Source organism: Drosophila arizonae, chromosome 3, assembly GCF_054131065.1.
Source record: "Drosophila arizonae isolate 15081-1271.41 chromosome 3, UAZ_ARI_1.0, whole genome shotgun sequence".
NCBI classification, from domain to species: domain Eukaryota; kingdom Metazoa; phylum Arthropoda; class Insecta; order Diptera; family Drosophilidae; genus Drosophila; species Drosophila arizonae.
In genome coordinates this window covers 20,593,499-20,606,117 of record NC_142923.1, presented here as the reverse complement: position 1 = coordinate 20,606,117, position 12,619 = coordinate 20,593,499, and the positions used below count along the sequence as shown (strand labels likewise).

Genomic DNA, 12,619 nt, shown 5'->3' with positions numbered 1-12,619 from the left:
GAGATGCCATGACATCAAGCTTTTTGTCAGCCATAAGAAAGTGTGACCATCTAAAACTGTAAAGAAGCAAAATTCATAAACAGCTGGTTGTTACGTCGCCGCACACGCATTTCTAGTTAACAATCAAAGAAATTGCAGTTAATTAATAAAAATGTTGCCTTTAGCACGCGGTATTTACAGCAGCTTGACACAAATAACACGCAACAGTCGTGCAGCATTGCATACAGCCGGAGCGTTGCGTTGCAAAGCAGAACCAGCAGCCGAAACTGAAACACCTGCAGATGGAGAAGAAAATTCTGAAAATACTGCCAATGCCGCTCCAGATCCAAAGGATCGCAAAAATGTTATACCGGTGGAGACCTCGATACGTTATCTGAAAAGCGCAGCATACAAAACAACTTATGGCGACGAGTTTGTGTGGACACAATATCGGTGGGTAAAGCAGAACGAATGAATTTCGAATTTTCTAAAAGTTAAAATATTTCCAACAGTCGCAATCATAAGGGCATGTATGCGCCGCGCAAGACCCGCAAGACCTGCATACGCCAGGGCAGAATCAGCACCGGAAATCCTTGTCCCATCTGTCGAGATGAGTATCTTGTGCTGGACTACCGCAACACGGAGTTGCTGAAACAGTTCATCTCGCCGTATAGCGGCCAAGTGCTCAGCTACTCCAAGACGGGTCTCTGCCAGAAGAGTCATTTGCGTCTGACTGTCGCCGTGGAGCAGGCACGTGATTGTGGTCTAATCACCTACGACGTGCCTTTCCGAGAGTACGATTACAGCGAGTACTATGGAAAAAAGGAGGAATCCAAGCAGTAAATAATTAAAGTTTATTTTTGTTAAAATACCCCAACAAAACTTTTATTTGAGGTTACATAGCAATTAGCTGTATTTGATTTCGCATATGGATTGGCAACAGCTGATAATGATTTGTTTGCCTATATATGTATATATGTATTTGTTCTTATGTCTGTCTGTAAATCTGACTCCATGCCTGCCTAAAAGCAAGAGAAGGACTACAGAATATCATTTCAGTTGTTATATGTATGCAGAGTATTCCTTTGGTATTGATATCTAACTAAAACAAAGCTAGGAATGAAGCAGAAGAGCGCAGCAGAAGAGAGTATTCTCATTGGTAGCTCGCAAAAAGCTCGACTAAAACGACACCAGGCTCAACATTTGAGCGGCACTCAGGCTTTGAGTGAAAGTTGCCCTATATAAAGGGCAGCAGCTGCAACATTTCCTCAGTTGCCCAGGCCCGGTGGGGGTCAGTGCAGTGCTGCAAAGTGAAGTGAAGTTTGTGATCGTTCATAAAAGATTTGGAGAAAAATACTTCGAGAGAATACTAAAGAGAAAGAAAGAAGAATTTATTATTATGATAAGCAAAATAAGTCAGTGCAAATAATATGTTAAATATGTTTGTTACCTTTTATATGTTTTCTTCCTTTTTTCATCTAGCTCGCATTTATTCCTCATTTTTAGCCTGTTTCAGGCTACTACTACCACAATCCCACTTATTTCGCAACTCAACGGCTGTGGTCCGGTATTAGCAATGCAGAAAGCTTAGGAACAGCTGATTATGATTTACAATTTGCATTGGCGCACATTTATGGTAACATAGCAATCAGCTGTTCACAATTTGTATATGTATTGTCATTGCAAAAAACTCGAACAGCTGATTATGATTCAGAATTTCATCGGCTTGTGCAACAGCTGATTGTGTTTCTAAAATAAGTAAATAGGTAGTTAGCATTTGTTAGTTTCACAGATGTCTCGTAATTGCACATTCCTGGTCGTTGGCGGCGGCATTGCCGGCGTCTCTTGTGCCGAAGCCTTAACCATTTGTTGTCCAGATGAAACGATTCTGTTGCTGACCGAATCGAGCGTGGTGAAGAGCGTGACTAATCTAGTTCCCGTTGCACGTTATCTGCACAAATTCGATGTACGGGAGCAGAATGTGAGTGATTTGCGCGCCGGCATTGGGACCCTTGTGGATCAACTGGCATATGTCCACAGCGGCGAGCATTGGGTGCGCACCAGGACAGGGCTGATCATCAACTATCGCTATCTCTGCCTATGCACAGGCGGTGCAGCTAAAGTGTTCAGTGCCGGCGAAGAGGAGCTCAACACTCGCATCATTGGTATACGGGACACAGATTCGGTGCTGGAGTTGCAGCGTCGGCTAGCCAGCGCCAAGGATGTGCTCATTTTGGGCAATGGAGGCATTGCCAGCGAATTGGCACATGAGCTGCACGACGTAAACGTTCACTGGGTTATCAAGGACGCTCACATCTCGGCTACCTTTGTGGATCCCGGCGCAGCAGAGTTCTTTCAGCTGGCCAAGCGAGAGGCGGATCAGACAACAGCGACAAAGCCCACAACGGCCATCAAGCGAATGCGCTATAGCGAATTGCTGCCCAGAGCCGAGCAGGAGGAGGAGCAGCAACGAAGTAAGCGTGGCGCCGCCTTGGGACCCGACTGGCATCGCAGCTTCGATTTAACTGGAGGCTGCGCAGATTTAGCCAGTCGAGCTTTGCCCATGATTTATTATAATTCACAGATAGAGCGCGTGGAACAGTCTCCAGCTGGGACAGCTTTATCTGTCACTCTTAAGCACAATGATGGTAGTGTGGAACATCTCAGCTGTGATTTCATTGTCTCCGCAACGGGGGTGCAGCCCAGACACGACTATGAGACAGATAAGCCATTTCATTTGGCTGCGGATGGCGGTATTAAAGTGGATGAAATGATGCGCACAAATCTGTCTGACGTTTATGCGGCCGGGGATGTCTGCACGGCTGGCTGGCCAAATGGCGCGCATTGGTTCCAGATGCGTCTATGGACACAGGCACGCCAAATGGGCGCCATGGCTGGCCGTAGTATGGCAGCTGTGCACGAAGGCGAAACTGTCTATCAGGACTTCTGCTTCGAGCTCTTCGGACATGTGACGCAACTATTTGGCTTTCCTGTTGTGCTGCTCGGGCGCTTCAATGGCCAGGATCTGGGTCGTGACTACGAGTTACTGGTGCGCTGCACACGCAACAAGGAGTACATTAAATTCGTGCTGCAACAGGGACGACTACGCGGCGCCATATTGATTGGGGACACGGATCTGGCAGAGACATGCGAGAACCTGATCTTAAACGGCACCGATCTCACGCCCTATGGCGATGATATACTAAATCCAGACATTGACATTGAAGACTACTTTGATTAATTGAACAGTTTTACAAATAAACTTAAGTTTTAGCTTAATGCTACGTTGAGTTTGGTTTCTTTGGGCTGTGTCATTTGAGCTTTCCTTCGGTACCTGGATAAAATCAAGTATATCTATAGCAATCACTTCCAATGGGCAAACAAATATATTTCAGATACTTACCCACATACTTAATCTCATCGAAAGCCTTGCGAGCTTTCTTCAGCTCCTCATTCATTGTTAGCAGATCCTTGACTCTGGCATATTTACGCTGATCCTTACGCACGAGAAATATAATGTCCTCCACCTGCACACGGCCCGTGCGCCCAATTTCCATGGCGCGATGTGTGGTCTCGGCAATATATTCAATAACCAGATCCTCCAGTAGATCAACTGTCTCCGTATAAGGATTCTTGTCGTCGCCAAAGCCAAACATCATGCAGCGCAGTTCCTTGCTGAAGAGACGCTTGCGGCCCGAGTTGGTGGAGACCATTTGCTCATCGTCTGCATCCTCATCGAACTGCAATGTGAATGAATGCATTACTGTGTACATATAGATATAATTCAATATTTACATCGGCGCCTTCGAAATGCTCGTCTACTGTTGTATTCGCAGCCATATTACTTGTTATTTTTTGTTTATAGAATTCACTGAAAACAATTTACGGTGGCAAGTATCGATGCTGGAAGTACTTTCCTAATACACACTAGCTAGCTGACTGCTCTGTCACTCATTATTATTATTATTATTATCGATAACTACAGTATTAGCAGCTCTGTATTTGCCGAGGCAGGCGCAGCTTCTCTCATACCCACATTCAAATTTAAACGCTTGTTGCTTCAACAACAATCTACTCAAAATGGATGTTTATACATACGAAAAATCATTTTTGGAGCGCCTAAAGGAAGCGAAAGCTGTATTATCATGGGATAACGCGCCAATGCCCGCCTCTCAAGTACGCTCCGAATGGAAGTCCTACGTCGAGTTGCAAATCGAGCCAGCAGGTAAGTAGCGCACGCACACATGCGCAAAGCGTACTCACATTAACACACACACATGCAGGCTGGCAGGCTATGTGGAAAATACCGCGCGTCATCTGTGAGGACTTGAAGCTGCGCTATCCCACCATTGTGTTTGGGTATGTGGAGCAGGTCATTTTCGACGAACTCAAGGCCGTATTTACGGTGACTGCTGTGCAGGATCCGGATGTGCATTTGCCGGAGAGCAATGAAGTCTCACTGATTGAACTGTGGCCAACTTTGCAGCAGGAGAATTCGGCGCTAAATGTGGACACCACTGCCGAGTGTATAGATCGATTGCGTTTTTTCTATTCACATGTGTGGATGCCATGGGACAAGGACTACGATGATGATCGTGATTGGGTGCAAATGCATTTGCAGGCACGTATACAGCTGGCTTGTGATTTGAGCAAGAATCGCTTGCCACGCCCACTGGCGCTGCATATGCGCACGCTGCTAATGGAGGCGCGCTATATACAACAGCGTCTGGAGTACCTGGAGCTGGACATGAGCGATGCCGAGGCCGAGAGCGACGATGAGGCCGTCGAGCTGAATGACAATACCACTGATCCACCACGCAAACAACCCAAAACGGGTGGCAGTCCCAAATCGAATAACTTGAATAAGTCCATGTTGCCAGTGACGGATCTGATGTGTCTCCACCTGCGCCTAGCCATCATTCGCAGTGAATTCGAGATTCTTGAAAATCCGGAAATGCGTCGCGCCTATAGTGAACTACAAAGCAATGGCCTAAAGCGTCATCTGCTGCAGCGCAGTCCTGGACGTCTGAGTCAGCTGGACGAACAAGTGGATCATAAGAAAATGTGTCACCTGGTCACAGTGCCGTGTGAGCTGCAGGCACAAATCGCCCTGCTCAAACTGGCCGAGCAGCGCGTAAAGCCAGATACAAAAGTACAACTGGGCAATACATTGCAGGTGCGGGTATTATGGTTAATTCAGATTTTGTTTATAACTTAATAATTTCACTTAATTCCAGGATGTGCTCAGCATTTCACAGGCCAACGAAGACATATTAATATCACCCGGCCAGCACACCATAAAATTCCTAGAGCATCTCAATGATAATGGAAGTATTCAGGGTCTGATCGAAGCGGAGTCGGTGATCGAGTCAAAGCATGATCTATCTAAGTTGCCTTTGATCTGTTCGAGCGATGAGGACAGTACTTTGTTAGTTATCGATGGAGACTACACTCTCGCCCAGCTAGTGCTGGACTGCCGGCATGTACGTCGTGGCATTCTGCTGCGCAATGGTACGCTAACGTTGCGCAGCTGCCGGTTGTTGGGCGACGGCCGCTCCAGCACTCAGGAGGCCATTGTGTGCATGCCAGAAGCTCGCCTTGAGCTGCAGGATTGCTTGCTGGAAAACTTTGCCATTGGAATTTCAATGCGTGCCGAAACCAACGCCAAGCTTAACAATGTCAAAATCAGGAAGTGCAACACCGGCTTGGAATTGCTGGATCAATCGGCTAAGCTGCAGCTGCTCGGACACAATTGCAATTTTCATACCTGTAAACTGGGAATTTTAGCAGATGGCGTTCCTCTGCCCAATAGCAATGAAAAATCGTTGGCCATCAAACATTTCAGTGAGCTGCAACGGTGAGCGTTTCTTGAATTCAAATTAATTTTAAATACTTTGGTAATCCTTAATTCTTATCCATATCGCAGTTACAATGAGAGCAATTGGCTTGGCAATTGTACATTCAACAATTGTCTACGTAATATACGAGCTTTCAATGAAACGGAGCAGCTGCTGGCCAAGCGCACCCATCAGAATCTTCTATTGGAGGAGCTGGACGGGGAGAACAAGGAAAATATAAATTAGTTTTAGTGCATGTGTCATGTAAATCGTCTAATCAAAATGCTTATTTGTAATAAACTCTTATTACTGGAAACCTAGAACGTTTTAAAGGAAATTTCATACTAATCCAAATTTAAAATTAACTTAATACACAATTTGTGCTTATTTTTTTATAGCATTTAATACAAATTTTCAAAATTAATCGGTATGTTAAAATTCAAGCGCCAACACAAATATCGATAGTTAACTATTGCATCAAACCGAGTGAATCGATACCTCCAACTCTCCGCAAGTACTTTTAGCATATGCATGAAATTACCGCTGTTTACGACCCAAACAGAACGTTTGCTGCTTAATTGAATTTTAGACATCGACATACAACTACAAAATTCGCCTCAAGCTGCAAAAATGTCCCAGGAGCACTGGATGCGCGATTTGCCGCCGGAGTTGCGCGATCTATCAATTATCAATTTGGCCATACCAGGTACATGAGATCATCTAAGCCTATGCAACGTCTCATTCTCATTCGACTAATTAACATTGAAGCAATTCCGTCGTAGGTTCCCACAATACGATGACCTATGGTATTAATAGCGACTCAAAGCTAGCGCCCGATGCGGATACTGCAATACGTCGTTGGCATCGCTTTTTCCCCTGCTTTGTTCGTCGTTGGTCGAAAAATCAATCTTCGAGCATTTTGGAGCAACTGAATCTGGGTGTGCGTTACTTTGATTTGCGTATAGCACAACATGAGGGCAAATTCTATTACTGTCACGGCGTCTTTGCTATGGAAGTGTTCGAACCCCTGCAGGAGTTGCGTCAGTTTCTGGACACCCATCCCGAAGAAGTCGTTGTATTGGACCTACAACATTTCTATGATATGACCATTCCACATCATCAGCAGCTGCACAAGGAGCTGGTACAGTTCTTCGATCAGCGTCTGTATGCCACAACGGATGGTCCGCTGCTCGAATGCTCCTTGACACGCTGCGCCGAACTACAGCGCCAAGTGGTGCTCATCTGTCGTCGCTGTCCAATTGGTCTGCCTGTCCAGTTCTGGCCCAGCTATGCGTGGCCAACGCCCTGGCCGAATACGGCCAGCATTAAGAAGCTGCAGTCTTTCCTTGCCGACTCGCTGCTCTCTCGCCAGCCCCAACAGGGCTACGTCTCCCAGTGTCTGCTCACGCCCACGGGTCGCTATATAGCGCTGCGATTGCTCTTCACCCTGAAGCGCACAGCGAAACGCGTGGATCGTAAACTGAAGCCGTGGATAGTGGAACAGTTGCCAGGGCCCTTTAACAATGGCCAAAAGCCGCGCGTAAATGTTTTTCTCGCCGATTTCGTTAATCTCAAAGATGGCCAATTCTGTGAGTGGGTCATCAAATTGAATAGCAAACTGGAGTGGGATAAAACTGAGCTCAAAGGCGAAGATGATTGGAACAGGATCTACTCTAACGAATAATCGTACAAATATTGTTATATATGATATTGTTTGTTTCTTTATATATAGCACGAATCTGTCCACAATGCTCTCTCTATTGATGCTATTTGAAATACTCTGAATTTGTATGTAATGCTCTTCACTCTTTTGTGATTCTGTCTTTCTTTGATGCTATTTATAATGCTAACAATTCTTATGTATTGCTCCTTTTACACAAGCGGGCTTTCAGCTGCCTTTTTATGCCTATTTGCCATACGTTAAGAAACAGTTCAGTCTTGCACAGTTATATATACATATACACATATACATATATATACATATACACACATAATCTAACTTATAATCTATATCTTTATTGTTGTGTTTTGTTTGTATTGTTATTTAGTTACTAAAACACTTCACAATTGAATTTTTTTAGCGTATACAAAATAAAAGTGAGTTACAATGTCATTAGGGGATTGCTATTCTAGGGTATAATATAATTTTGTAAGAGTCACAAGATGGCACAAATCATATATATTAGACATCTATGTGGTTTTACATTGTACATATGTATAACTAATCTATATAGATACAAGCCTCTTTACAATCTCAAGTCTTTAAAGAGTAAAAAGTTTATAGTTGTGACAATAACAAATAAAATTTAACGCTAATTACCGACTAGCTTCTAGTCGAGCATGCCCAGCGACTAGTGCAATTTCATTTTGAATTGTTTAACCTATCATTTGGGTGAATGTAAATGCATGATAAGAAAATGCAAGTACTTGGAATAAAGTTCTGATAAGAATATGCAATTGTGTTAATTGCCTTGTTGAGGGGCACATACGATTCGTTATATAGCGTAATATAGGCAAGAACCAAATTCTACAAAAACTATTTATATACATAGACTTTTTTTTTCAAAATTAATTTTTTTGCTACTAGGTCAGATAACATAGTAAAAATAGCTTTTTGATATATATTTTTCATAATAATAATAATAATAATCCACTAATACAATTTTTAACGGTCCTAATATACCTTCTTCGATTATAAACTTGTTGCTAGACACTAGAAATTACTTTTTAAGATTATATACAAGAAATAATCGCAAGCCATAAATCAGAAATTAAAAATCACAAATCATTAATCAAGTATCAAAAATAAAAAATCTGGATGATAAAAAACTTAAGAAAACTGATAATGAAGTGTAGATAAGAAAGTACAAATTACATATATATATAAAATTTTATATTTTTTGGCTATTTATCAGAATAAATTTTTAGAAACTGATGGTTTATTAATAACAGAAAAAAATAATGGTAAATTTGTTAACTAAACATTAAGAAAAGATGAAAATTAAAAAATGTTTTTAATATATAAAAAAGTTTAAGTGATATAAAAACAAGGCAATACAAAGGCAAAAAGTGATCCAAGTACATAGTAAGAGCCACTAACCAGTGTGGTTAGTGTAAGAGCATAGCTATTTATATCTGGCGCCTTCTCTGTAATTCGATACTTTTATCGAAAAGTTTGGTATGTTTTGGCATGAATTTACGTTGGGGTATAAAAATTGTTCGTTAAGATTTTGAAAACCTTGCTTAAAATAGAACTTTAGCTAGAAAACTTTATAAACGATAATTTATTTAAAATAACAAATTATTCAAAAGATAAATGTATAATTCACATATAAATAAAAATGTATATGTATATATATGTTTATTTTTTAAAACTAATAAAAATACATAAAATTGCAGTAAAAATCATATATACATATAGGATATATATGAAGATATATGATATAGGGCATGGGTATAAATATGGCTATATGATGAATATATAACTGACATTGTCAATCGATTAGAAATCGCACGGCCTTTTGTGCTTTAGTTGGGGAACTCACATCCGTTGACTGCATCGTGCCAAGGCAGCTGTGCATGGCCAGAAGCACGCTGTCTAACCGGTTGAGCGCTTCCTGCAGCTGATCAGCCTGGCAGCCGGCATCTGACTGATTCTCGCGCTCCTGCTGCGCCTTCTCACAGTGACGACGCAGTCGTTGCGCCGATCGTTGCATCAGCTGCAGCTCATGCTGCGCCAGCTGCGCTAAGTTGGAACTGCTGCTCGCCGACGGCTGGTGGTGCTGCTGTTGGTGCTGCTGCATCTCCTCCTCTAGATCGTAGGTTAGCAGACGCTTGGTATACATTGCTAGCTTGCTGCTGGGCGAACTGCTAGTGGAGCTCTGTTGCGGCGTATTGTTCGCGCTGAGCAGACGCTTGAATGGCTGCTTGAGTAGCGCATCCTTCATAGCACTCAGATTGAGGGCAATGCGACTAGAGTTCTGGGTGTCATTGAGAGTTTCATTGAGTGCCGCATCCATGGGTTCCCAATCAATCTCGACGCTGTCGAACACGTTGCCTGCATCACAACTGGGCGGCGCATCCCGCTGCATGTCCAGCCACACGGTCAGACGCCCGATCGGCCATTCGGCCTTCAGGGAATGCTGCTTGTCCACAATGAGGATGACGGTACGCAGCAGTCCGAATTCATCCGGCGTCTGTGTCTGCCGAAACTCCAGGTGCTGCAGTCCCAGCTGGCGACAGCGTTGCGTCGCCTCCTTCACCATCAGCTGCGTCTTGTGCAGACTCTCCTCGCTGGGATTCAACATGATGCGCTGGATGTCCTCCAGCAGTGTGGACTTTTGTGCCGGAGTCGTCGTCAGGTCGTAGTTGGGCGTTGACTGCTTCAGCTGCTGCTGGGCCAACGCTTGGCGTTCAGTTTCGAGCATTTCGCTGTTGCACTTGTACTTGAACTGTTCCAGTTCGAGGCACTGCAGCCGCTCCTCAAAGTCACGCGCATGCTGCTCTCGCTCCTGTTCAATGCGCGTTAGGGCCGCCCGTTTTTCTGCCTCCAGTTCGTTGCGCAGCTGCTGCTCCTGCTTTTGCAGAATCTCTTGATGCGCCAACTGAAAGTCCACATGGAGCTGTTCCGCCTTGCCACGCTGACTGCAGAACGGATTCGAGATGCGAAAATAGTGCGAGCCGCCAATGACCAGACGATCTCCATGGTAGAGCGGACGCCGCTGCTGCAGCAGTTCGCCATTCACATAGGTCTCGAAGTCCTCGCTGCCCGGAATCACGTACAACCGACCCGACCGATCGTGCTCAATGCTGCAGTGCTGCAGCGCCACCAATGGACCGTCCAGCACGATGTCCGGCAGAGAGCTCGCCGGTGCACCTGGTGCACGGCCACGGCCTATCTGAACAATGCCCGGTGGCAACAGATAGAAGAGCGTGCCACTTAGCATGGGATCATCGGTGAGGTTCACCAGGCACGCTTGCTTCTGTTCGGCGGTTAGTTCCAGTGCGAGTCCTTTGCGCTTGAGCAGTCGCAGCTCGGATTTGCGCTGATCCTCAGCCTCTTTCAGCTTCTCCATCCATGACTTTTGAGCGCGATTTAGCTCACGCTCTCGCTCCGCCAGCTGCTGGCGCAGTGCCTCCACTTCGCTGTCATCGACGGATGTCTCGATTATGATTTTCCGTGGCGCCGGCGGATTGTTATTGCTAGCCGAGAGACGTCGTTGCCTCTCATATTCGTTACGCAGCGACTTCAAGCGATCCACCTCGGCGCGCAGGTCACGGATGATCTTGTCATGCGGCGATTCATTCACCTTCACCCGATTCACTATGGAGCGCGCCTTACACGCATATCGAAGCGTCGCTAGCGTCTCATCCGCATGCAGGCTGGCCGGTGAAATGGTGGCCAGCATCACGGTCTTCGAATTCCCGCCTAGATTTTCCTGCAGGGAAACAGAAAGCGAGACACTTTTAATCATAGCTGCTGTTTTGGTAAAAAATATAAAAACTGTTTGCTAAGATTGACATTTAAAACTTCGCCTTATCGATTATTTTTAAAGGATAAATCTAGAGAAGCTGTTATTTACATGTTGTTCAACACTGCTTGCGTAAATATTCGATAAAAAAAATTGTGGAATGGATTTTAAGCGATGGAGGGTAAGGTGCATTGTATAAAATATTAGGAGACATTTTTCTTTGTTATTTAAAATCATCTAAAATATCAAATGAGTACGTAAATATACTCATACGCATGTATGTATGTAAATTCATATATTGTATGTAAATAAACGCACAAGCATACATACATAGGAACATAAAGAAAAATCTGAGAAAAGTGAGAATTTGTATGACTTTTTTTGTTTTGTATGCATACGTAAATAATTTGTATGCTTGTTTCTATCATTTCAATTTTCCACATGCCTAGGTGGTCTTAACCAAAGAATTATGACCTCCAAAGATAAGGACTTATCACTGTTGGCAGGAGGGGAGTCGCTTTGACAAACTTTGAATGCAGAGGAAAAGACAGAAGTAGCGGCAGCGGCAACGACAACAACGGCCGTTAACCGTTATCGATGCTTGCAGTTAAGAGTGAGATAGCTAGCTTTTAAGTTGTGTCAACAAAATAAACAAATATATACACATATACAAATGCACAAATGTACACACATATGTACGTTTGTGAATATTTATATTTGTCGGTGTATGTAATGGACACTTGTTTGATTAACTCTCTGATGTGCATGATACCATCGCTAGAATAGAGAAGAAAAGAGAGAAAGAGTGGGAGAGCATGTTAATCACGAGAGTTTATGTTTGCATAAACTGCGCAGCAGCAGACGCAACGTGGGCGTGGGCAGTTGCGAATGAGCGAATAAGGAGAGCGCCAAAAACGGATTGGCATTGTGTGTGCGTTTATGTACAGTGAGTTGTAAACGCTTAAATTCAGTGAAAAAATAATTGAAAGGGTTCGGAAATTTTTAGAGCCGAAGTGTAAATCTAAAAAGGTTTTTAGCGAAGGGCAATACAATATATTATATATTGTATATTATTTAGAAACCTTCAGCTGTCCTCAAAGGTGTCAAACAGCAGAGGGGCCGGTCTAGACTTGCTTTGACTGAGATCACGCAACCATTGGCTGCGGATGAAATTGAGTAGGTGCCACCCCAGACATTGTCACCGAATATATCATTAATGTGTCATGGCTCTGTGGTTAGTTAGTCAGTTTTTTCCATATAAATGTTGCATTTTAAGATTTATTTTTGTCTCAAAACCTGTTATTAAGGAATACTTTTGCTATATATAGCCTG

General features: G+C 43.8%; 6 protein-coding genes across 6 annotated transcripts in view; 4 read left to right on the top strand and 2 right to left on the bottom strand.

Moving 5' to 3' along the window:
- Nucleotides 1-54: 54 nt before the first annotated feature.
- Nucleotides 55-850, top strand: mRpS18B (mitochondrial ribosomal protein S18B). The gene is made up of 2 exons (XM_018001729.2): nt 55-432; nt 492-850. The coding sequence occupies exons 1-2, from the start codon at nt 152-154 to the stop codon at nt 820-822; spliced, it is 612 nt and encodes a 203-aa protein (XP_017857218.1). The 5' UTR covers nt 55-151; the 3' UTR covers nt 823-850.
- A 135-nt stretch (nt 851-985) lies between these two features.
- On the top strand, nt 986-3,258 carry Pyroxd1 (pyridine nucleotide-disulfide oxidoreductase domain 1). Its single transcript, XM_018001704.2, has 2 exons — nt 986-1,394; nt 1,462-3,258. Exon 2 carries the CDS (start codon nt 1,772-1,774, stop codon nt 3,218-3,220), a length of 1,449 nt encoding a protein of 482 aa, XP_017857193.1. The 5' UTR covers nt 986-1,394; nt 1,462-1,771; the 3' UTR covers nt 3,221-3,258.
- Taf13 (TATA-box binding protein associated factor 13) lies at nt 3,195-3,915 on the bottom strand. The gene is made up of 3 exons (XM_018001738.2): nt 3,775-3,915; nt 3,383-3,719; nt 3,195-3,313 (listed from the first exon to the last, which is right to left on the bottom strand). Exons 1-3 carry the CDS (start codon nt 3,817-3,819, stop codon nt 3,291-3,293), a joined length of 405 nt encoding a protein of 134 aa, XP_017857227.1. The 5' UTR covers nt 3,820-3,915; the 3' UTR covers nt 3,195-3,290.
- The window catches only part of neb (kinesin family member nebbish), a 25,338-nt gene continuing 16,543 nt past the window's right edge, over nt 3,825-12,619 (bottom strand). The window contains exon 3 of the mRNA XM_018001693.2: nt 3,825-11,254. Coding sequence (XP_017857182.1) covers nt 9,311-11,254 — 1,944 coding nt within the window. The 3' untranslated portion in view covers nt 3,825-9,310. The remainder of the gene's footprint in view (nt 11,255-12,619) is intronic.
- nesd (SHC binding and spindle associated nessun dorma) lies at nt 4,060-6,132 on the top strand. The gene is made up of 4 exons (XM_018001702.2): nt 4,060-4,204; nt 4,263-5,155; nt 5,217-5,836; nt 5,906-6,132. Exons 1-4 carry the CDS (start codon nt 4,060-4,062, stop codon nt 6,060-6,062), a joined length of 1,815 nt encoding a protein of 604 aa, XP_017857191.1. The 3' UTR covers nt 6,063-6,132.
- On the top strand, nt 6,382-7,929 carry LOC108609931 (PI-PLC X domain-containing protein 2). The gene is made up of 2 exons (XM_018001714.2): nt 6,382-6,522; nt 6,599-7,929. Exons 1-2 carry the CDS (start codon nt 6,447-6,449, stop codon nt 7,498-7,500), a joined length of 978 nt encoding a protein of 325 aa, XP_017857203.1. The 5' UTR covers nt 6,382-6,446; the 3' UTR covers nt 7,501-7,929.

Bases quoted from the DNA above. Each gene is read 5' to 3' on its own strand.
- mRpS18B (XM_018001729.2), top strand. From the start codon at position 152: ATGTTGCCTTTAGCACGCGGTATTTACAGCAGCTTGACACAAATAACA. The intron at 433-491 runs GTGGGTAAAGCA...TATTTCCAACAG, and splicing joins TTTGTGTGGACACAATATCG to TCGCAATCATAAGGGCATGT.
- Taf13 (XM_018001738.2), bottom strand. From the start codon at position 3,819: ATGGCTGCGAATACAACAGTAGACGAGCATTTCGAAGGCGCCGAT. The intron at 3,720-3,774 runs GTAAATATTGAA...TTCACATTGCAG, and splicing joins AGCATTTCGAAGGCGCCGAT to TTCGATGAGGATGCAGACGA. The intron at 3,314-3,382 runs GTAAGTATCTGA...GATTTTATCCAG, and splicing joins CGATGAGATTAAGTATGTGG to GTACCGAAGGAAAGCTCAAA.
- nesd (XM_018001702.2), top strand. From the start codon at position 4,060: ATGGATGTTTATACATACGAAAAATCATTTTTGGAGCGCCTAAAGGAA. The intron at 4,205-4,262 runs GTAAGTAGCGCA...ACACACATGCAG, and splicing joins GTTGCAAATCGAGCCAGCAG to GCTGGCAGGCTATGTGGAAA. The intron at 5,156-5,216 runs GTGCGGGTATTA...ACTTAATTCCAG, and splicing joins AACTGGGCAATACATTGCAG to GATGTGCTCAGCATTTCACA.
- LOC108609931 (XM_018001714.2), top strand. From the start codon at position 6,447: ATGTCCCAGGAGCACTGGATGCGCGATTTGCCGCCGGAGTTGCGCGAT. The intron at 6,523-6,598 runs GTACATGAGATC...ATTCCGTCGTAG, and splicing joins TATCAATTTGGCCATACCAG to GTTCCCACAATACGATGACC.
- Pyroxd1 (XM_018001704.2), top strand. From the start codon at position 1,772: ATGTCTCGTAATTGCACATTCCTGGTCGTTGGCGGCGGCATTGCCGGC.